Consider the following 25,446-nt stretch of genomic DNA (forward strand, 5'->3'; position numbering starts at 1 on the left):
GCACCTATCAGGGGTGTGTCCCCGAGGACCAATAGTATGCTGCAAATAGAGCTCATGTGATTTCCTCTAGCTCTGCAGAGTCACACCCTCATTTGGTTAACGTCAGCCAGGCCGGTATCACACAACTGATGACACGCAGGGCCCTATTACACAAATGCAGGTTCAGCTTTTCTCCCCTCATCCCCCCCCCCCCTCGTGTGCTCAGAAAGCCAGGGAATATATATATATAACATTAATAACCTACTGCATACCTAATCATGAGGCCCCCTCCTGTGTTTTACCAAATAAGTCTGAAAGTCTGTAGGAGAGAATTAAATCCTCTGAGCAGTTAATTTGTTTTATACTTACACTTTGAAGGTTTCCACAGGTGGTCTCTGACTAGTCTGTTCTAAGGGGCTGTTAGAATAGCTGTATGGGGTGGTTTATGGCAGTCCGAGTGAAGTATAATTACTGTAAATGGCATTCCCTTCCTTCGGACAACATGAAGACAATGGTTTTCTATACTGTATCACACCCCCAACAGGTATTATCCTCAGCCTTCCTGCCCTACCTGGCTGACCGGTTGGGACCCTTTCTTATAATGTGTTCGATATAATTATAGGAATCTCATGAATGTTAATATATAGCATTACATTTCTAATGTGTTTTAAACTGCTAGCAGCAATGTCAAGTGAAGCACCTAAAATTCCCTTTACATAAATACTGTAATACTATGGAAAGGCTTGCGTGCATATTGCTTAAAGACACAAAATCCATATGTATTACATAAACAAGCCACACATTACTTCAGGTATTTGTAACACAAGAACAATGAACTGAGCACAGCTTCTTTTTCATGCCCGCAAGCTGCAGTATTTATAGTACCCTTTTAAGGAGTGATAATAGCGACATCTTGTGGACAAACATATATTGACACTTTGGATGGCACTGTTTTATGACCTTCCCAGAGCTCAATGGGGCATGCATGGATCATTTTGCTGATCTCAGTAGAGGCTAGTGGCCCAAGACAGCTGCCTTACCTATAGAATAATCATAGCCTTACCTATAAAAGAATCATAGCCTTTTTATTGGTTATTTAGTGTATATCCATCTTAAAATTGTAGAAAAAAAATGTACCAACCTAAATTTCAACAAAATAACTTCCAGAATCACCAGTAAGGTCATGTTTAGTAGCATGCAAGGGTATTCATTTATATTGTAATGTTAACTCTTTAGCCAGAAGTATGCTTTGCATAGTGAGACCTTACTCCAGTGATTCTCAAACTTTGTTGAATCATGGCGCCCCAGAGTATCGGCGTTGTATACGATGCACCCCTTATTTTTTTTTAATGATTAATCTAGAAGTAAATTGTGCCTACCTGTCATCCTTCCATGCCATTGTGTGGTGCTTTACAGTTGTGCTTCTGATTGTCCACATGTTGTATGATTGGCAGGAACTAAAATAGCACTGGTTTTGCCAATCACTTTGACCATAAATAACTAAATTTGGTCCTGGACTTCCAACCTGTGGCACCTCTGCAAGAGTTTCACGACACTCTAGGGTGCCTAGGCACACAGTTTGGGAACCACTGCCATAATGTCTTCACACCTGAAGTACAGTTAGGTGGACCAATGCTTGGCGTACTTTATGTAAATATTTTCACACGATTTTATTTTTTTGTCAATGTTATCCTTTGGACTTGTGACAACTGTCCCCTTATCTAACATTAGATCATGGTAGATGTGCTCCAACATCAAATGATCCTTCAACCAAGCCTTAGCTGGGAATGATGGCTATTTCAGCCAGCCAGCACACGGTTAGAAATCTGTGTGCAAGAATGTTAAACCCATGCAACACGGATTTCTAGTGTTACTAGCTACTGAAATATGCCCTGTCGAACAAGGACAGGCTAAGGTCTGACCCTCGGTCATGTGTTGAGTCCTTATCCTATTGTGCATTCTCCTTTCTGCTGAATGTATACAAGTGTTCCCTCTCTTCTTGTGTGTTTAGAGTCAAATCTTCTATATCTGTTAATACAACTTTGTGATTTGTTCTTTCCCAGTCAGATAATATAAATGTTGTTTATTTGCACATTTTAGAAGCTAAGCACTGTTTTAATCATCAATAGTTTTTAGTATACTAATAATAATCTTTGATTAACTAAATCCATATTGGTATTCCAGTGTGCTTTTAGTACAGTGCATATTTGTTCCAGTGATATGTTGCATGTTAATAGTTTGCCCATGTTTGTTTTTTAGCCTTTTTTGTATTTTAATGTATATAAAACCCACAAAACAACAATAAAATAAAATTAAGCCCCACACACACTGGGCGATTTAAGCCTACATCACCGGCGACCATATCCCTGTGTATACGGGGCGGCGGTCGCACGGAGTGCGCTCCCGCAACCAGCGCAGTACTGCTTGTTGGTCGGCGGAGCATGCTCCTGGGACCAGCGGCTTTCTCCTTCGGTGACTCTTATTTTCATCAGCGACCATCGCTGGTCACTGATGAAAACGGCACACTCAGCGATTTAGTGACTGAGCGATATTAAGTCAATATCGCTCAAACAACCAAATTGCTCCATTTCATCGCTGGTCACTAAGGAAAACGGGATTTAGTCGCTTAGCGATGTTAAGTAAAAAATCGCTCAAGCGACCAAATCGCTCCATGTGAGCTATTAGACTCACTGGTTTGTTTAATTTGATAAGACAATGTCACAATCTCTTGAGTCATTGAAGTAAATAATAAAATATGTGCAAACTAAACAAACATACAAAAGGTGAACAAATATCTGTATTAAATGATAATGTTGTTTTGTAATTTTACAACCAATCTCTTCCTCCTTCTCCTCCTCCTCTTCCTCCTACTTAGGGGACCATCTACACCTGTAGCTCACAACTTACTATTCCAAACATTTTTGGCCTAACAAGGTTGACTACTTTATATAATCAGTGGCTTCAATGCGGTTTCAGTTGAAGAGCTCTTGGTGTAGACCGTTTCCCTAGTTTTACTCCTGTTATGGTTCCTTTATCTTTTCTTTCCTTGGTTACAGTTCCCTTGTCCCTGTCTCGTACCTTTGTTGTCAGCAGAACAGAATCGTTAGCTGGGTCTCCAGGTAAATCATGCATGTTTAAATTCATTTATTCTCCCACCAATCTTTGTGTTTCCCTGTACTACTCCTATCTGAGGAGTCCATTCTTGTTCTATCACTTACCCTGAGAAATGGTCCCTTCTCCTGTACAGCTCCTATCAGATGTAACTACTTGATGTAACTATTTTTATACAATTCTTAATTTAATGGAAAGTTATTTACAGGCAATGTTACATTTATAGTTTCATGGGCTTTAGATTATCATTTTTTTCCACTATTGTTAATGTTTTCATGTACAGATGTGTCCACATACATCTATCCTCTGTGCACTACAAGTCACGTTACACAACACGTGAGCTCAGTGTGACTCAATAGTGCCAAGCATCTTAGCGTGCAATTTTTTGCTGTCTAGTGCATCTTAAAACTGTGCATATAGGACGCACAAGCAGCTTCTGCTGATTAAAATAGTTTATAGCATGCCTATATTCTGTGTTTGACTGCAGTTTTATTTGCATACAAGATGCTACGTTTTACTAGAAAACATATGCAGATACAGCCATAATCATGCCGCATATACCTTTTAATCAGCATTTGATCAGAAATCATCACATGCAAAGATGTTCGTTGATACAGAGTCACTCCAGAGGTATTTAGAAGGGCTGTTTAATGTGCAAGGAGGCTATTCACACTCTGAGCAATGATGACACAAACTCAAACGACCACCATAAGGTTTGACAACATTTCAGTTGTATTAGCAACTGTTTTCAAGTCTTATACAAGACTTCAACATGAAGGTGAAACCAACGCGTTTCGTCAACAATGATTCATCAGGGGTAAAAGTACATAGCCATTTGATTGTTACACAGAAAACTGTAATAACATAAAAAATACATCTAAGTACATATAAAATGCATATAAAGCAAAGGAACAGGTTAGATACAGAGAGAAGTGACTAATACAATATCCTTAAAATCGACTATTATAATATTTCCTTAAGAAGTGAAAAAAGGAAGAGCATATAAATATATTTGTGCATGAAACAAGGTTTTAAAACATGAAACAAATTATGTACGATCTCAGGCACTGAATGTGAATGCCAAGCAGTCATGTCCTTGCACATATTTAGTGCCAGTTACATGTTATTTCCCCAGTAGTGCCAGTTACAGATGTACCCAGTAGGTTTTTAGCAAAAAAAAAAAAAAGTTCATGTTGGAGACTATGGTTTTCGGAATAGTTTGGATAATGGATATTTGGATAAGGGATACTCAACCTGTGTGTGTGTGTGTGTGTGTGTGTATATATATAATCTCCTGAATCTCCAACATAATTTAGACAAGCAGTATATACCTCCCTACAAACAAAAGAAGTCCTAAATATATATAGTTCAACAATTAACTTAATGAGGAAGAATGAATTACATACCGATTAGTAGTAAGAGAACGTATCTCCTCTATAGACCGGTTGGAATCAAAACAAGCCGGTATAGATGTTCTTATTAGGTACAAATCTAAATAAATGTATTTAAAAGGGGAAAAAAACTCCTTAGGGTATTGACAAATGAAAAAAAAATCTTAATAAATGACCAGAAGGACTATATACCAATTGGAAATGGATCAGTAGGCAGACTGAATTTACAGATAAGTGTAGATCAGACTGTGAATCTAGTTTCACTAGAAACTGAAAGGGATCTATTAGAGCGGTACAGCTAAATTAGCAAGGGTCCATAAAGGTAATTAGAAAAAATACGTAATAAGTGACCAAAAAGGTTACATACCAATTGGAAAATACTGTAGGTCAATGAATGGACTTTTGGTCACTTATTATGCATTTTTCCTATTTAACTTTATGGACCCTTGCTAGTGTGTGTGTGTGTGTGTGTGTGTGTGTGCTTGTGTATGTATGTATATATGTACAGGTTGAGTATCCCCAAGAATTTTGGGTACTTGTTTCCTAGCACGGCCACAATCTTGTGGATCGTGTACCTTTAAGTTAAGGTACACGATCCACACGATGGACCCGATTTCCTTTGAAATCAGGTCCATTTTGCCGGCAAAGGGACAATATCGGGGGCATCGCGTCGGTCGGGATCATTAACATTGGTCCCGACGCGACCAACGCGATGCCCCCGATTTCCCCATAGGCTTCAATGTTAAAATATTTTTTAACATTGAAATCGTGAGGATCGCGTCGGTCTTGTGCCATTATAATGGCACAAGATGAGATGGACTTGATTAAGTCCATCTCACCTTTAAAAAAATGTGAAAAATGTGAAATGGGCCAATATGACCCATTTCACATTATAGATGTCCCCGTCGTCACCCCACGATAGACGCCAACCCGAAGCGTGGCGAGCGCAGCGAGCCCGCGAGGGGCGGCGTTGCGCGTCCTCCGACCTCCGCCACGCTTCGGGTTGGCGTCTATCGTGGGGTGGGGTTTATGTCGTTAAATTTGGGGGTGTAGGGAATATTTTACATTGAATCCAATGTAAAATCGGGTCCCAGGGACCCGATTTACATTTCATTCAATTAAAAAATCGGGTCGAAAATCGGGTCGGTCGCGTCGATCGCATCGCATGCGACCAAATCGCATGCGATGCGATCGACCCGATTTTTCCGACACGACCACCCCGATGTAAAATCGGTGTGGCCGTGCTAGGAAACAAGTACCGAATTTTGGATAATGGATTATTCCGTATTTTGGAATATTTTTATATTATATTATAAATATAAATATATTTGTGCATGAAACAAGGTTTTAAAACATGAAACAAATTCTGTACGATCTCGGGCACTGAATGTGAATGCCAAGCAGTCATGTCCTTGCACATATTTAGTGCCAGTTACATGTTATTTCCCCAGTAGTGCCAGTTACAGATGTATCCAGTAGGTTTTTAGCAAAAAAAAAGTACATGTTGGAGACTATGGTTTTCGGAATAGTTTGGATAATGGATATTTGGATAAGGGATACTCAACCTGTGTGTGTGTGTGTGTATATAATCTCCTGAATCTCCAACATAATTTAGACAAGCAGTATATACCTCCCAACAAACAAAAGAAGTCCTACTTTTGATATGCCCAAATCTCACCCCTGACTTGCCCCTTGTTTTACGAAGGTCATGTTGGATTCCTATTATCGCCACTTTTGTAAAGGCGAGCATATCGAATAGTCCTGACAAAGGGGGTTATTCAGACCTGATCGCATGGCTGCTAATTTGCAGTGCCTTGTGATCAGGTAATCGCCACCCAGCCACAGTGAAATCCCGCCCTGTGCAAGGCTGGGGAATGACTGGCAAAAACGACACTGATTGGCATATAGCTGTAAATCCATTAGCAACTCGCTCCCCATCTAATGATTTGTACTGTGTGTGCAGTCTGTGCGTGGACCAGGACTTACTCTTCATGTGTGATATAGACTGATCGGGTTCAGAGCTGACGTTAAACAACTTCCCCTCAGACACCTGGTTACGCCTGTGTTTTCACTGACAATCCCAGAATATGGGCGCATTCCTCCCCCAAACACCACATTTCTGTCAATCAACTTGCGTACAGCCCGCGATAAAAAAAGGAGCAGAATTTCATCGCAGGATGGCCCTGCGCATGTGCACTACGAGCTGTACGCATGTGCAGTCCTTATCACCCGGCCTGCTAATCCACAGTTATGCAAACAGGTCTGAATAACCTCCAAAATTAGGAATATTGGGAAGTATGTGTGTCTTGTTTCTGAGCTCATGTGTTCAGCGCTTTTTGTATGATTGGTTTTTAAATCAAATATGTACTTTGCAAGTTTTTGTGTTTTTTTTTTTTATATTAATGATTAACCCCTTGAGTGGTGAGTTTTGCTGGGGCAGGAGAAACCTACCAGGGCAGTACAGAAAACCCACCACAGAGCTGTGGTATGCCAGGAAAATTCCCGGGCATACCACTCAAGTGGTTAAACCGACTATACAAATGAATTTAATGTGGAAAAAAGTCATTTTATTCATACAGGTCGAGTATCCCGTATCCGAATATCCGTTATCCAAATTATTCCGAAAACCAGACATTCCAGAAAGTGAAAAAAAAAATTTTTTTTGCTAAAAACTCACTGGGGACATTTGTAACAGCATCACTGGGGACATGATATGTAACTGGCACTATATATGAGCAAGACAATGATTTCTTGGCATTCAAATTCAGTGCTGAGATAGTACACACATTTTGTTTCACGTTTTGAAACCTTGTTTTTTGAACAAATAAAATATATTTGTGTGTATTTTATGTGGTAATAAAATATATTTGTGTGTATATTATGTGTTTATACAGCATAAATGCAAGATACTTCAAAATACATCATTGAAATATTAAAATATTCCGAAATACGGAATAATCCGTTATCCAAAATTCTCCTGGTCCCGAGCATTTTGGATAAGGGATACTCAACCTGTATTGGATTCATTTGTATAGTCAGTTTAGTCATTAATTCAAAAAAAAAACTTAGTGTATGTAGCCTTATTAATTACCTCACTACAATCCTCTGTAAACCTATTATTGTTTGTCAGGCGCTATAGTGACCTGCAGAGCTGGTCAGCGGGAAAACCAAGACATGAGTAAAATAGGGTCATATAAGGTCAACGCAAAAATGCAGAAAAGGTGGGAGGGCCCTGATTGTGAAAGTGTTTACAAAGTATTAGAAGAGAGGCGGGAGTAGGCTGACAGTGGAAATGGCATTATTATTTTTAACATGTAGTTTGTCAGACGATCTCTGTACGGTACACACTACCTTTTGTTGCATGACATTGGTCATTGGAGCTAACACATTGTTGCCTACCTGACCCTCTCGATGAGGGAGAAAATGCTCTGTTCCTGGACTTCCCTGGTAATGTATGATTGCCATCACCTGTGGTGAAACACCTTTCTTATCAATTACCTAGCTCCCCACAGGTGATGGCAATCCTACATTACCAGGGAAGTCCAGGAACAGAGCATTTTCTCCCTGAAGAAGAAGGTCAGATAGGCAACCCTGGGCTAACAAATGTAGTGTTTCTGATTTCTGGAGATGATCTGGTGGGTTTGTTACTTACTAACCAGCTGACAATTGTCTTATTGGGCCTATAATTGCAGTGTGTTCCTCACATCAGTTTGATCAGATAGGAAATTCCATAGAACAAAGCAGTGGAAATCTTGTAGATGCTATCAGTATTAGTAAAGCATGGACTTCATATTTTTGGGAATTAAAGAAAAAACAGAATTTTTGGGTTCCATCATGGGTAAGAGAGGGTTTATTATTCTACAAGAGAAGGCAACAGGAATGAGAGGAGTGGTGGACTATATAGTCAAAAATCGCATCGGGATTTTTACCTTGCGATCCCGATGCGTGCTCCTGTGGCAGCACAAATCAAAACCCAGATAGACAGGGCAGCAATGACTATATAGTGCACATCTAATGCTGATTGTATGAATTGTATGTAAATAGTACAGAGATAGCAAAGATTGCATAGCACTCCAATCTTAAGTTGAATAGCAAGGTAATCTCACCGTGTGTACACAGCATCAGGCTTGTGGGAAACTCTGGCACGAATACGCTCGTATGTGTAAGGAGAAATACTTTCCCCACTCTTGAGTAGTTCCTTAAAAGATGGCATGCACACTTCCAAGTGTTACCTGCTAGAAGGGGACTTTACACAGTGATTGTACATAGTCTGTAGCTGATTGTTTCAGCATTGTCATATTCCAGGCGTCATGTACAGTAAGATATTGGCCTCCTAGGAGTTAACCAACTTGCCAGATTTGTGTGTGTGTTTCTGTAACACATAAACATGCTATAATCTCTCTTTAATTAAAAAAAGGAAACTAGTTTGATTATTTTAGGTGACCTGTTTCGTAGAAGGGTGACGAAATAGTCCATCGGTAATGTACAGAGGCAAAACAGAACCATGACTAGTCTATTACTCTACTATAACCCACTTTCCAAGATTCCTGCGCTTCTAATATAAGCATGTACATAATGCACTTTCCCCAGAATATAGAATCCTTCATAATGGTTCATGCTCCAATGCAGATTACTGTCACTCAGTTTGAGCTCAGATAACCTCACAGCACTGGAAGTATACGCTTGCCTCTAGGAAGGACATACAAACTTGTGTGTAGGTTGTATGTCCTTCCATAACATACTGGAATGTAGTATGTAAGGGCAAAGCTACCTTAGGTGCAGATAGTTTCACTGTTTTGGGGCCCCTAGCTGAGAGGGGCCCACTTTCCCTATTGGTTTCATGTGTTATTTACATTTCTCAAATTTGTGTGGTACATAGAGTCCCTTGCTAACGTTTTGCCTTGGGGCATACAATATATTTAGTTATGCCCCTGGTCCTGCTCATTGGAATGTGACTGTACGTAATATTATTTATGAACAGTTTCTTATACAGCGCAGTAAGTTCCGTTGCGCTTTACAATTGGAAATGGGGTAAAAGAAACTGAGTTGTTGCAGTCAGTCAAATAGTAGGAGGGCCCTGCTCACAAGCAAGATCTATAGGATGAACTTGGGCAGTGTAATGTGGCAGGATAGGAAGTGGAGGCACAATAGTGTGGCATAGTATGAACTGGGGACACAGTAACGTGACATAGGGGTTTATTCAATGCTTTTTTCAAGCTGTGACAGTGAGCAGGGTAAGTACTCAACTGACCCCCTGCTTACGCCGTCTCCCTCTCTCTAGGTTTTTAGAGCAAGGGGGAAACGGCGAATGGGCCTAAAACAGCGAGCCTCGCGGCTAAATTCAGCAGGCTCCCTGCATTAACCGCGAACATACAGATAGTGGTAGATGCTCAATTAGTTCAGTAATATTACTCAGGTGCATGAGGGAGGGTTTAATACTGAGTAAGTAAAACAAGACATTGGTTCCCCCGGCACACTGAGTAGTATTAGTAACCAATCTTGAACTCTACATGATAATAGAATTCAGAGATATTGGTTACATATACCTGCGCAGGTGTAGGATATGCCCCCAATCCACGTCAAGGCTTCTCTGCATTAGCCGCGAGCCTCGTTGTTTGGTGGAATTCTCGGCGTCATCTGACAGCGAGGATCCCTGGCATGTTGGATAGGGTAATCGGCCGGCGCAAGGGGTCAAACGGCAAGAATCGCTTGTTTTCGGCGATCCCCACCGTTGATCCCCGGCCGCATTGAATACGGCCCATGGCCCTTATTCTGATCTGTGCGGCCAGATCAGAATATGTGGCCAGGACCGTGCAGGCGAATCCCCGCCTTCCATACGGATCGCCACCTCCGTCCGTACGCGGATATGTGGCGGTCCGCATGAAAGTGGACGGGGATACGCCTCCTCCATCTTGGGAGCAGCCCCTGCATTCGATGGTCGCCGAACATCGAATGCAGGGCCGCACGCTCCACCAGCGCCCGCCACCCTAGACCACACGGACACTTGTCCGTATGAAATCATGTATGGGGGCGGGCAGCTGACATCCGGCGATGTCAGATGCCCGCCCCCTACACATGCGTCACGGCTTCATTACCATGCATACGCCCTGCGTTTGCATGGGAACGCCCATGAAACGCGGGGCGTATGCATAGGGTAATGAGGCTAAGTAGCCCTTCACGCCCCTCTCCGCCCCCTGTGCGGCGTCTAAAGAATACGTGCGGCGAAACCGCTTGCACATGCGCAGAGTGACCTCTGCACATGCGCAGTCGAAAACCATCGGCGGTACGACCGCATGCGGAAAAATCCGCACCGATCAGAATAAGGGCCCATAATATGAACTGTGTACACTATGGCCAACATTCAGTAAAATGGGAGTTCTTTGACATGGAATGTTGCTTTGGGCAACCAATCAAAATCAACTTTAGCACATTATAGAAGATAATAGTATCTGATTTGGTTGCCCATAGCAACATCCTATGTGAAATAGATTTCCCATCTTATTAAATGCCCCCCCTATAGGTGATAACTGGGACTTAGTGATACTGTGTTGCATAATGTGTGCTGTCAGCCCTGCAATGTGGCATAACATGACGTACACGCTACTAATGCACTGAAAATAAACTAAGAAAATACTATGAGACATAACATTATGTAAGGCACTCCTGTGGTTCTGAGAATGAACTACTGTAGGTCACTACTTCTATGGAGCATAATGTTGATGTGAAGCCCCTAAAGTATGGCTATGCTCCTGGCAGTATGGTGATTGGCTGCTGACTTAAATGTACATTAGAGTTTGTTCATATGTGCAGGGCTGGTTCTATACAGTACACTGGCTCCCAGTGCGAACAGTAAAAAATATCCGCTCCTCCCGCAGGGACATTTTAAAAATAAAACATTTTCACACTCCAAATAAGGGGCATGACCTTTTTACAATGGGTGTTGCATTGCTGCAAGGGGCATGTCCTTGTAGGGAAAAGCTAACTTACGCCACAGTTTTGCACCCAGCACTCCTAGACATTGGCCACCACAGGGATAACAAAAATCTCCTGATTTATGCCCATTACATGTCATTTTTCTTCCTTTTATAGTAATGCTCTTTACACAATTTGCTGTACACCATTATGATTATTATATTTTTATTTATAAGGTGCCACAAGTGGTACGCAGCGCCGTATAAATAGAACACATGAGAACAGTACAGGGTATACTAGACATAACAGCGACCAAAGAACAAAAACAGAACACACTTAAGAGCACAAATCTTAGTACACAATACTACTGAGCTATAGGGAAGTGAGGGAGAAGAGATGCAGGTGTAGGTTGTATGGAAGAGAGCTGTAATTGAAATGCAAGAAGGGTGCTGTGAGAACAGGAGGGAAGAGGGCCCTGCTCTAAGGAGTTTACCATCTAGAACAGGCCTGGCCAACCTGTGGCTCTCTAGATGTTGTCAAACTACAAATCTCATCATGCCTTGCCACAGTTTTGCTATAAGGGAGTGTTGAAACTGTGGCAAGGCATGCTGGGATTTGTAGTTTCACAACATCTGGAGAGCCACAGGTTGGCCTGTCCTGATCTAGAAGGAGGGGGACCCTTACACATTATGTAAGGCCCCTTTCTCATATTATGCCCCACGCAGTAAGGCCCTCTGATACCAGATTATGCCCCACACCGTAATTCCCATGACACCAGTTTATTCCCCTTACACCATATTATGCCCCACATAGTAAGGCCCCCTGACACCATATTATGCCCCACATAGTAAGGCCCCATACACCATATTATGCCCTGAAGATATTATGCCCCACACCTTAATACCCAGGACACCACGTTATTTCCGTGCCCCTCACAGTAAGGCGCCTTTCACAATATTATGCCCACACAGTACGGCCCCTTGCACCACATTATGCCCCACATTAAGGCTATCTACTATATTTCTGCTCATCATCAGGAGTTTGTTCATGCTGCAGTCCACCTCCCATTTGGCACCCGCGGTCACTTGGATCTCCCCCTTTGACTCAGCAGTCCCAGCACTTACGGGTATCCCTGTTTGAGCCTTTCTCTGTTACAGGTGCTTCTTGTCCTTTTACATTGGTCTTCTGAGATGTTGCCCATTTTGGAGGGACATTTTTTTAACAGAAGTCCACGTGGTTGGCTAGACTGCTGCAGACACTAACCACACGGCCCTAGAAACAGCATTGCGTATGTGCTTGTGTGTTGGGCAATTTAGTCTGTAAGCTCCAATGGAATAAAGACTGTGAATAGCAGACATTGAGGGTTATTCAATCTCCCGCCGCTACCGTATTCCTGGCGGGGGAAATAGCGGCGGGTCCCTATTCAATGCTATATTTCCCTACAGCATTGAACAGGGATATCTGCAGAATGGGCCCGACTTTAGAAGCAGTCGGGTCCGTTCTGCCGAGAACGGCCGTGGATTGTCGAGCCGTATCTCGCGACCACGCCCCCTTTCCGATATTCCGCCAGCAGGACAATGACTCCCGCTTGCCGTTTCAATGTTAAGCTAGCCAAGAGCGAGACAGGGTCATGGCTGTCTGGCTGTCGTGCCAGTCCGACATTCGTGACCCAGGATTGAATATCCCCCATTATTTGTACATTGCTGCAAAATATGGTGGTGCTATATATATATATAAAAAAAAAAAAAAGTTTTTCTATGCTTTGTAATCATGCCCATAGGCAGGCTCTATGTACAATGTGATTTTTTTTTAAACCTGCTAGTAGCAAGTCCTGTGAGAGAATGACACCTGTATGGTTGGTAGATCATGTGATACTGATGGGCAAGGCGCAGGTGTGGTTCTAAAAAATTATGGGTGATTTTGATTTGTCTTGAATAGAGAATAAATACAAGACCATGCTATAATTACAAGCATGATGTAGTGCTGTATGTAGATATTTGACTGCCTTGTAAACTGCAATATGTTATTAGATGAAAGGAATATATTTATATATATATATATTTTGAATTGGAACTAATTTGAACTCTGTCTTTACATTCTATTAGCTGAGAATAAATCGCCACCTCGTCCTTGTGGATTAAATCATTCAGACTCTCTAAATAGAAGTGACCGGATCGATGCCGTCACTCCAACACTGGGGAGCAGTAACAATCAGCTAAATGCTTCGTTTTTGCAAGTGTATATCCCAGATTACTCTGTGAGAGCCATATCAGACATGCAGTTTGTCAAGGTATATATCTTCATTGTTCCTTCATTGTCAGTTCAGCACAGTCATGTTGTTAGAGATAGATGTAAAGTGCGCTAACGCCACCTTAATAGATGAATTGTTTCAGTGTAAAACACTTCTTAATATATAAAACTTTTTTTTATTAAAACATGTTCAAATTAATAAATCAAGACATGGTCACTTTAGTTCAATTCGGTCAAGATGGAAACGGACAACATTCATGTTGTTGGCTGTTTAAACCTTTACCATAATATATTGACTAAAAAGAAATACAGTTTTTAATGGTAAGTATTTTCTCATTGCTGCATTCGGCTATTAGGAACGCTGTTCATAGATCTCCACATTTCTATTCTTCTAAACCAATCCGCAATGGTTGGGCTGAGGTTGCTTTCTAACATACTGTGTAACTGCCTTAGCTGCACTGTTGAAATATTTGGACAGGAGTTACTTGTAGACTGATTAAGGTAAGGTGGTCCAACATTTAACCTCCAGAATCCAGTCCCTTCTGATACAACGGAGCCTAGTATTCTGCGTTCAGTCAATATTGGGTCACACAAAAAGTCACCAGAGCCGAGCAAGACCACATATATGAAGTGGAGTCTGCCCCACACCTCCAACAACCTGCTGATACCCAAGGATATGTCCTGGTTAACAATACCATTGGGATCTCAAGGGTAAGCACATTGGTGGAACCTACTCCAAGACTTTTCAAAGTTGGATTTCCAATCTGTAGCACTAATGTCCAAGCCAAGATTCCTCTCCCAGTTTTAGAGAATTTTGGTAAAGAAGAGAAATGGTTCTCAATTAGATATTTGTCAACAATACGTGGAAAGAGGAGTTTGGAAAGAACATCGTTTTTTCAAAAGGTTTGTTTGATGCTATAACAAAGATAATGTAGCTCTCATTAGTCACACCCTGATTGGTGCTTACTCTGCCGGCTAACTTCCTTAGCTAACACCTGGTGCAAGACTGGTCCAGTGATGTGAGTGAAATGGAAAGACAGGGGAGGGCAAATTATTGTGAACATTTGGCCTGATTCCGATCTGTCTGTTAATGTGAGAATTGTCCGTGGACTGTGAGGCGAAAGCTGCCTCCCAGACAGAAAGAGAAAACGCCCCTTGTAAAATTGCTAGAGAATTGTGAATAGATTGTATCACAAATCCATACGCAATTCCCAAACCATCAAACCGTTTTTGCCATCTGTGCTATTGTGAGTAGCTCTGAGGCTTCCACTAATCTGCGACTGAGACAGGGTGGAAGTGGTCATCAGTGACATCACTGACTCTTCTCAAAACCACCTGGACAGAAAACTGCACTTTGCAACCCTCAAACATCGGGCGGCTTCCTGTCTGTTAAGTCCTGCTCCATATGCATTTTCTATCGCTGTTTCCTCTACACATGTGCGATGCGAACAGAACGCATGCGCGGTCATTCGCTCATTGCACGATTTTATGAATTCTCTAAGTAGCGGTCAGGTCTGAATTGGACCCTTTGTTGAATGTTTTAAATGACACTTGTGCAAATTGCTTTAAACTGCTGATTTTTATTATGATTTGGTTTTCAAAAACATTTTGATTTAGCCACATTAAACAATGTGAAGCAGTAGATCTTAGCAACAAGAATAGATAATACATTTAAACGCTAACATTTGTGTTTTCTGCTTTGCCTGCTCAATAGATTACAAGACAGCAGTACCAAAATGCCCTAATGGCTTCTCGAATGGACAAAACCCCCCAATCCTCAGACAGTGAAAACACAAAAATTGAAATGACTCTAAATGAGCTACATGACGGTTTAGCTGAGGAAACAGCAATTCTGCTAAACGAACAGAACTGTGTTTCACACAACAAGTCAAATCACAGTATGCACAATGAAGGGCCCATCTGAGCCAGTGTCAAGCAGCTTGCTAGAATTCAGGACTTATCTTCACTCCATTCTCCAGCTTCATTCCTGGATTCCTGTCTGTGTGACCGAAACGCGCCGAGTACAACAACTGACGCGTATCATCCAGCATTCTGAGACCAAAGATTCTGAGCCCAGCGGCGGCAGGACATGAAGAGCTTAACACTAGAGTACGAGAGAGATGTTTATAGAAAAAAGTATATAATAAGATAGAGATTGATATATAAATATGAGACCAAAAATGATAAACCTTTTAAGATGAGAATTTGGAAAGGAATATTTTTTTTTTTCTTCCTTGTGTCCTAATTAAGATCTACATTATATGTAGAGACCGCATTCACTCCAGTTGACCTCTGGTTTTTATTTTTTAAATATATAATTTTAATAATTACACTACAAATGGATAGGCCCAAACTTTAGCCTTGTTAATGCTGATTAGGAGTCCAGCATGAGTCATTTCCGCTTTTCTAATCTATAAGCCATTACCAGTAGGAATTCCCGGCACAGGTTTACCTACGTTGACCATTCAGTGTATTTTACATGTTTTTGGAAGCTGTTGGTAATCCTTGAATGGAGAAGTATGGAGATGCCTACGCCCTTCCCTGGATTCTAACATTGTCAACATAATTACCAAGTGGGTTGAAATTGATTCTTGAAGGATAAGACTGTTTGCCATATTATCTGCTTTCAAAATGTGTCAGGTTTTTCATGCTAATCAAAACTTGGTTTGATTGGTGCAGTCCAAGTGTGACATATTTGTTTCTGCTATGGACACTGTATTGTTACCCCCAGGTTCTGGGAAATGCCCAAGCTACAGTAGATACCTATGTTAAAAGAACATATGGCATCATTTAGATTTGTCTACTACACTGTCATTAAAGGGAAGTCCTCTGTCACTCCGTTTTCTCAATCTCCCATTGTCCCCTTCAACTGCGTAGGAACGATTGCAAGTGTTAGCAAACTCTTAGTAAATTAATGCAGCCCAAGAATAGACATCTGTAGGCTATGTATTTTATAATATACTTGCAACCCACTAGCTTATCCATTTCTGAGTTAGAGGATTACCATATTTGTCCTATTAACCACCCTTAGCCTCACAAACAGCAAGTTTACATACATGTTGAACAATATCTCTACCCCAAGATAGTTATTCTTATATGAGCAGTGAGATTTCTGTTACATTCTGATCCACCAAGCTTAGAGCAAATACTAATGACTTATACATTGTACTGAATAATCCACCACAAGTACGGCAGTGAAGGAATCTACAACCAAGACTCAGTATTTGTAGAAATCGAGGTGGTCTTTACAGAAAAAATTGCTTGCTTAATATGGTTACCCCATGTACGCAAAATCCTTTGCTAAGTTGTTTAAAGTGATGCCACAAATGTTGTTCTCAAATTGAATCAATATAAGAAGCCCTTGATTAAGAAGAGCGGTCACTTTCACACAGTTGGCAGCCATCTTGTATGCTGAGCCAATGAGATTGCAGCCATCAATTTTCTTAGAACTGATGACATCACTGAAGGACCATCATCTAATAATGGCTTCCTCTGTGATGTCACTGGGTTTAAGTCCATTTATGGCATGCATAATTATGAATACTAGCTTAGTCTGCAAGATTGTGGCCTGCAATATGTTTAAGTGATAGAAAGAGTTTAAATATGCTCATCAGATAGCCTCATCAAGTAGCTCAGTGCCTTATTGTGTGGTGTGTATCTTTTGTGAGGCTAGAGATTACAGAACACACCTCACTCTTAAAGTAATTGTTCATTTAAAATATATGGCTACCTACATATTGGATTGCATTGCACAGTTGCACAAGCTAGTTGACTCACTAGGTGGTCTGAAGTACGACCTGAATCACTGTGCTTAATTGTTTAACTGTAAAATAGACACAAGCAGGATTTGATGCCTCCCAGACAGCCTTATGTAATGGAGTCAAGGCCACAGTTGTTTCCAAAGTAATTAAAGCGAGGCTCCTTTTGACATTAAGATATACTGCATTTGTGAGTTATGAGAAGTCATTTCCGTTCCTTTTAAAAGTAACTTGTCTTGAGTGACGCTATATATCGATGTGATCTGTGGCAATCTTTTCACAACGACCCCCCCCCCCATCTCCATTACACCCATTGCCGGCACACACCGGAAGCCTTCATTATTTGGGCTGAAGCAATATTTGTCCGGATGCAGCCTATCGACTTAAGTCAGAACCAGTGCCTCAGTGATGCAGCTAACAAGATGGCCGCTTCCACTGTGCAGGTGATGGTTGTCCTTTCAATAGCGTAATGGTGCTGACTGTTATTGCAAGTATACAAATAGAAAAAAAAGTTATGCATCTCCCAATGCGTATACCTAGCATGAATCCATCTTTTCCTCCCAAAATCTTTATGGTGACTCTTCCCACACATTAATATTTCACTAGTGATGTATTTAGCCTTTTAGGTGAACGGCAAAATCAATGCAAGTTTTTAGCCATAAGATTTCCTTGTGTTCCAGTGAATTCATTTTTGCCTTTAAAAAAAAAAAAAAAAAAATTATAAAAATAAAAAGACTCACTGAGTCACTGTGTATAGGAGGAGAGAACGCTAATCAGTTTAGATATGTTCTATATTTACTTTCCTCCTAGATGCCATTATAATGTATTATGTCAGAGAAGAAATGCTGATGTAATAGAGGTAAAACAGACGCCTGTGCCTAGATTGCTATTTTTCTATACCTCCTGTCTCCTTGTAGAATTTTCTCCTCATTTCATAAGTTTAACCATTAAATAATGCCTAGAATTATTGTTAACCATTTCCCAGCTGTGACATTTCATTGCTATGTAAATTACAACTCAGCCAGGCTTTCAAAAAATGTAAATATAAATGGTGTTCAATATTTTCTTAAGATGCCGAAATGATGATAACCATTTGTCTTACTTTGTATGACACTCCTATGCTATTATAGCCTGGTAAGACCACAGTGTGTATTTAAGTTTGGCTACGTGTATATGTATAAATAGTTGTCATCCTAGTACCATGCACCTGTAACATCCAGTGCAGTTCCTCCTCCCCGCCTGAGGGGGGCACCCTCTGCTCTAGTGCTTACTCTGTATGTATGTATGTATATATAACACCTAATAATGTTTAATATGCACTGATGCGGATAGGATGGTTCACTCGGTCAGCTGCTTCTCATTCACTTCATGGCACTGTACAGATGTTTGGCATAATATTTTGTTTTTATTACCTATTTCCCGGACCAATATAATTTCTTGATTGTGCCAGCAATGATAACCGTTGTATGATGCGTATGTTCAACAGATTTATTCATGCTGTTGATTTGCAATAAGATTTTACGTACAGGTATATTGTCTACATATTTGTTTCTACAAAGCAGGCAAAGAAATAGAGAAATGCGCACTAATTAGTAACACTTTCTGTGGTCTAACTGTGAAATAAAACGGCAGTATTATTGTCCTTACAGATACAGTATGTATAATCTGCATTCTTTATATCTCACAATTATATTTTATGGTGCTTAGAATTTTGACCTATTCCTTTTTCATTTCCCATTCCATTACACAAGATGTTTTTGGAATTAGACCCTACTCAAGATGTTTTTGGAATTAGACCCAACCACCCAATCTGTGTATGTACAGTATATATGTTCACCTGAGCCAATGCAGCCTTTATTTTGCCACCCGGTTATTGTGGATACAATTTTAATTTCTTTAGACTTTAATAAAACATACTAGTCCTTAAAAAGACTTCATATGATAAAATCAAATACCTTTTATCTGTGAACTCAAGTGCTAAATGGTGTATTACCTTTAAAAAATGGGATTTGTGCATTAATATGGGCATATAAAGAGGATATTCACTTAAAGCACCAATACACATAGTACTTGTATTAAACAATTAGGGTCAGATGCACTAAGCTTCAAAAGTGATAAAATGGAGAGCGATAAAAGACCAACCAATCAGCTCCTGCCTGACATTTTTCAAACACAGTCTGTGACACAGGTAGGAGCTGATTGGCTGGCTGTTTATCACTCTCCATTTTATCACTTTTGAAGCTTTGTGCATTTGGCCCTTAATCTGTTGTCTTAACTGTTCCCCAATCATCATGTTCTTTTAAATTTCTCAGCAGGATAACCAGCATGGCTGCCAAAAATAGCCAGGCTGGTACATTGATGCAACATTACAGCTCTCAGTATGCCATGTGATGGGGAAGGAGGTAGAGGATGTGACAATGCCATGATATTAATAATAGAATTAGTAGATTTATAAACCATTAGTAGCCTAAAAAGTAAACAAAGTGAAATTTGTAAATCTCAATATTCTTCTTATGATGTGATTTATGTAGCACATAGGGGTTATTTACGAAGATGGGAGTTCTGTTGAAGATGGGATGTTTACCATAGCAACCAATCAAATTCTATTCTCTCTCTCCCTCTACATCTATCTATCTATAGATTTTTTTTTTTTCATTATTTTTGTTTTACATTTTTTTATTTTTAGGGAGGATCCGCACTCACGGCCAGCCCCTATCAACATATGGGGTGCTCCACTAAGGTAACATAGTGTATGTTCCAGTTATAGCTCAGGTGTAGAACTTATTAAGTCCACAAGGAGCACTCAGACGGTCTTGCTTTTACAAGGTGCTCAATAAATACATCGATTCTGATTGGTTGCTATGGACATAGATTTCTTTCATGGGATTGCTGTGTTGACATAACAAGCAATAAAAATAAAACCTAAAAATATTGCATAAGGATCTTCTATGCATAATAACAACAAAAAATGCCTGGGAGTTTGGTGTTGAAAGTAATGGATGATATTCACAAATGGAGAACGTTCCTCCAAATAGAGCCACTGTAACTTTACTGCTGCCACTTTAAATATCTCTTTTGTCATTATAAATATTGTAATTTGAAAACGTCGTATGTTTGTGCATTTGAAGTGTTTTTATTTAAACAGGAAGAGGGAGTTGTCCGCTTATTGACTTGTTGCTACTTTACAGGAGTGCTGTGCCTGGTCAGTGGCTCATGAGCTGTCCAGAGTACATATTAGTGCTTTAGTTTACAAGTTACAGATGAATATTGTTACAAAGAAATGGAATGTGTGGGTTTCTCTTAAAGCGGACATGCCCTTTAAAACACTTACTGCACCATTGCTTCATAATATCTGGTTTACATATGCGCTTAAGCAATTGTAGCTGATATTGCACTGTATTAGAAAGCAATTGCACACTTCATAGAATCCCTTTCATGGATCACAGGCCAGACTTTTAGGAAGAATGCTATTGGTGGATGGAAAAATCTGCACTTTTAAAAACGCCCACTATATTAAAATCCCTCCTATATTTTGGTTTGTGGATGTCGTCATGGAAACGTAAACCTTATTTTTTTATATACTGTATTTTATATTGGTACCTTTTCAGAAAGAAACATAGCTGTGATATCCACCTCCTAGAAAAGTTAAAAATACTACCCCTTGTAACTGAGGGCACCTAACAAGAACCAAAACGAGTGGCCCAGAGAGCAGTCCCAAACCTCCTTGAATAATCTTAGTTGAAAATGGAGTGGAACTTAAAAGTATAAGTTCTTTTCTTTTTTGATATCCTTTTTAAATTTAAAGCAAAAATAAATGAAAGCTGTTGACCGTTCCAGCAATCCTAGCAGTTGCTGTCGTTATACTATCCAGTTGCTGAAATCACCTATCATTCACTATGGCATCAGTCAGCAGTACAATAGTAGATGTAATGGACATCGATAGTAAATGCAAGACGATAGTTACTAAGTGAAACTGATTTCCCTTAAACTTGCTTTTTTAATATCTTTGCTGTTACTTGTAGTGTAAAATCCGCTTTCATGGACACAAAACAGGTACGAATATGGCCAAGGCTGGCATTTGTTTTCCTGCTTCTGATTAGTATTGGCACTTAGACCTAACGTATGCTGAATGCAAACGTACCACCATAAACCGGTGTCTTTTCTCCATACACCTCCCTGAAACTAGTAGGTGCACACTCACAGCACTCGTATGACACTCTCACGCCATGGATCTTTTCCGCTCTGCTAAAAAAAGACCATTTCATGGAGGGAATGATCTGGCCATGCATATAGTGAACCGTCCACTCTCAAATTCATTTATGCAGTGCGTGTGCTTTGGGAAGGGGGGGGGCTTTGATGGTGAAGGCTCGTAGGACCCCCTGTTGCCCATCATTTGGGTGACAAGAATTCAGACAGGTCCAGCCTTGCGCTACATCATGTATATGTGTGTGTTGTATTTGTGTGTGTAATAAAAAACACCATTGCACTTTTCAATTAGACAAGTCAATGGCTTCCATGTGCCATTAACACATAAGAGCCTAGCAAATCTTCTGGGTTGGTTAAGTTTGCTTTCATCAGCTCAGTCTACTAATATTTCTTTTCCCTTAATAGAAATTAGGTTTAAATGATTTTTTTATGATGGGGGGGGGGGGGGGGAAGCGGTTTACAAATATTTAATTTTCTGTTTTTAAATTGTGTACATTATTTAAAAAAAAAAATCATTGCTCATTTCAATAACATTTTGCATTTCAAATTACAAATTTAATTCTAGACTTAAGGCAGCTAAAATTCAATCAAATCTGAGCCATTACTTAATTTTATTCTCACAAAAAGTTAGTGAATGGAGGTTTATCTTCACAATGTGGTGAAAAATGTAAAGCTGTAGTAATATACCACAACCTCTCACAACCTTAAGTAGGTTTCTAGTAATGTATTCTAATATATGATTGGTGCTAAAGGTCAAAATTCCTAGATATGCATTCTGCAGATATACTGGTTGAAGTATATTTGTGGTGTGTTTTCTATAATTTGTTTAATAAGCAGTAACTATAGTCTGTCTGAATAGACAGGAATACTTAAAGGGCGTAAAAGAAAACATGCTTTCAAACACGTGCTGTATATGTGGAGAATCTTTGACATGTCCAAGGAGAACCACAATTTTAAACTAATTAATTATATTTGACTATAGCAGACTTCTTGGTTTACCAATAAAAGTCTTATTTTATTTACAAGTAGACTCTTTACATTCTTACCTGTGCTTACTATTCAATGGGAGACTGACCACAACAAGTTGGGGATAATGAGTTTATATTTTATTAAATATATTTAACTTATTAAAGCAAAGATAGCATGCACAATATTTAGCCGCAGTCTAAGAATTCAACATTGAAAATTGTTTTGTTTCCTACTTAAATTGTAGTCTGTTTAATATGGTATTTTACGTCCACATTTAGCTAGGCAGTGGCACAAAGTAGTAAAATAACAACTGCCTTGTATTTGAGACAGTTTTTGTGGTCTTGCCAGATTTGGTACTTTTTTTTTCTCTTGCATGTAAGAGAACACATTACTTCTTTCTCTTCTTTTATTATATCTATATTTTTTTGGTCTTACAGCATATGGTACTCTCCTCATGCAATGATCTCCCAAACGATGTATAAACAGTATGCTGTGGGTTTATTTTTTCATTTTTTTGTTATTTGCACAAAATACATATTCTAGTTATGCCAGGGTCACCACTGTGAATGAATTCTACACTACTGGCTCATTTTGGAATCTAGAGACTATGTAGATCTGTTTTCTTATCTGTTTGGTGAGGGTTAGAACGCTGGTCAGCCACACTTTGTGAACACTGGACATTGCCAAAGTATTTAGTACTCTAGAATTCCTGTAATTACTAGTAGTTAGAGATGCTGTAATGCCGTTTGTGTCTAATATTGGTAGAAACTGAGAGAAAAAAAACATTCAATGCTTTAGACCTCTTATGACTTATAAAGGTGATTGAAATATCTCAAAGGAACACATCCCATGTCTTACAAAAACCCTTGTCTGATCTTGTTATTCTGGATGTTCGCTATGTCAATATAACCAATAAAATACGTGTCTTTTGGACAACCGGAATGTAATGAAGCAGGAGCTAATTTTATTATGCAAAGGTTTCTATGTTATTGTTTTTTTTTCTGATTGAAATATTGTAATATACTTAATTATGAAGGAGTGTAAATTTAATAAAGTTACCTTTGTATTATATTTCTCTTTATAAAAGTTGAATTTCTGCTTTTTTTTCTTTATGTAACTGTTTTGTTGGAGTATGGCTGCTGAATAGTGGCACATGTTTTAAAAATTAAAATGGGCGAAAAAAATTCAGATGCCAAATATATATATATATATTTAGACCAGTCATAATAGAAAAATACAACTTATTTTTCTGCACCAAACAATCTTTCATAAAAGCCTGACATGACTTGTACCAAGCATTTCCATACCGTTCTCGGAAATGGTCTTCTAGGAAACTGTGACATCACTGCTCCACACAGACATAGTGAAATCGCTATTTGTTAGTAAATAAAGAGACTTTAGTCATATGAATTATAATTTTGCTTACAAAATAGCTGCTCCCTCTGTGTTTCCACCGATTGCAACTTTAAAAGACATGTCTTTTGTTTAGGTTTTGGCCCAAATGAAATTTTTGGATTTTTTTTCTAAATATCCACCTGTCAATTAACCATATTTTTCTATTAAAACTACACCGATACCTAAAAGATTTCATAGAGTGGCATTCGTAAATGTATTACATGCGTTCTTGTTATAATATTATCTTTTCTAAAACATTACCATATTACATGTTGTATTTTACGGGTATCGTTATACACACAAATAAGTTTGTGCTATTAAATCGCATAAAATAGGTTGGGAACACTTGACAAGAAAGGGAGTTAAGGTAGCAATTTAAAGTAGTAATTTCCAGCATTTGTCCTTTTTAAGAAATGTATTAAAAGTGACCATGGCAAAATTACCATAAAAGCCCAAAGAAAATTTCTAGCAATAAATTTGGTCTTTATTAGCATCTAAATTAAAATCTTTTTATTTCAGTTATTGATTATATTTTATTTAATTGTTATTTATTAAACAGTGATTAAATATAACATGCCATTGAAATGAAGAGATCTTTAAAACAAAGTTCTAATAACTGAATATAATGTAAATTGTAGAATTTTATTATGGAGGGGCATTTGTTAGTTCCACTTATTGAGTTGTGTTCAAAGCCATATAAAATATAAATTTAATGCGTACAATGATTTGTACAATTTTGTTGAATTCAGACTGTTGTTTTTCCAAAAAGGAACAAATATATATTTGAGGTAATATTAGTGTGCTATAATTATAATATACATACAGATGAAGGAGACAGAGACAGTGACCAAATATATTTTTGCACCCACTGTCAATGTTGATGACAAAGTTGGTGACCATGCTGGCGGTAAAGATATTATTTTGTCTAATAAGTCCCTATACATTTTTAGTCTTACATTTTATGGTATGTATTAAGGTATAATTTAAAAAAAAAAAAAAAAACAAAGTTCTACTGGCCTGTAGAGAGAGTTTTGTAGTTTTGTCATTTCGTTTTGGGTTCAGGGAAGAAGTGAACCTATGATGTAAAAAATTCCCATCTGAAAAGAAATGCATTTTTAAAGTCACCTGCAAGAGCGAAGGCAGTCATATTGTTGGCTATATCAATATTCGGCTGCAATTGACTAGGGATTGGTAACATTGAGTGCCTCTTGATGTCATAGGATCCTACATTGGCTGGCCTCTTGTAGTTAATAGTTCAGTCCACACAATATCTGCCTACTGTATATTGTTTGTAGGCACATGCCACTTAATCCTTTTATTTCATTAGTACAGACAAAATTTCCATAAGGTCAACATTGCACTTATCGAGCACTTGTGTCCAATAATGATGCAATTTAATTTTAGTTCCTCAAACTTTTTAAATGAATTGCAAGTTTATGCTTGGTAAGTTTTACTTTAATCAATGCTATCAATAA

At 39.2% G+C, this 25,446-nt stretch overlaps 1 protein-coding gene across 4 annotated transcripts in view; it reads left to right on the forward strand.

Annotated features, from left to right (window-relative positions):
* The window catches only part of CNNM2 (cyclin and CBS domain divalent metal cation transport mediator 2), a 106,309-nt gene extending 81,316 nt beyond the window's left edge, over positions 1 to 24,993 (forward strand). For 2 of the 4 annotated variants that reach the window (XM_083149252.1, XM_083149253.1), the window contains exons 6-8: positions 3,036 to 3,098; positions 13,499 to 13,683; positions 15,358 to 24,993. In XM_083149252.1, coding sequence (XP_083005378.1) covers positions 3,036 to 3,098; positions 13,499 to 13,683; positions 15,358 to 15,567 — 458 coding nt within the window. In that variant the 3' untranslated portion in view covers positions 15,568 to 24,993. The remainder of the gene's footprint in view (positions 1 to 3,035; positions 3,099 to 13,498; positions 13,684 to 15,357) is intronic. The other 2 variants (XM_083149254.1, XM_083149255.1) reach the window with 1 other exon arrangement.
* Positions 24,994 to 25,446: the final 453 nt, after the last annotated feature.

This window comes from Crinia signifera, chromosome 6 (assembly GCF_055691185.1).
Source record: "Crinia signifera chromosome 6, ASM5569118v1, whole genome shotgun sequence".
NCBI lineage: Eukaryota > Metazoa > Chordata > Amphibia > Anura > Myobatrachidae > Crinia > Crinia signifera.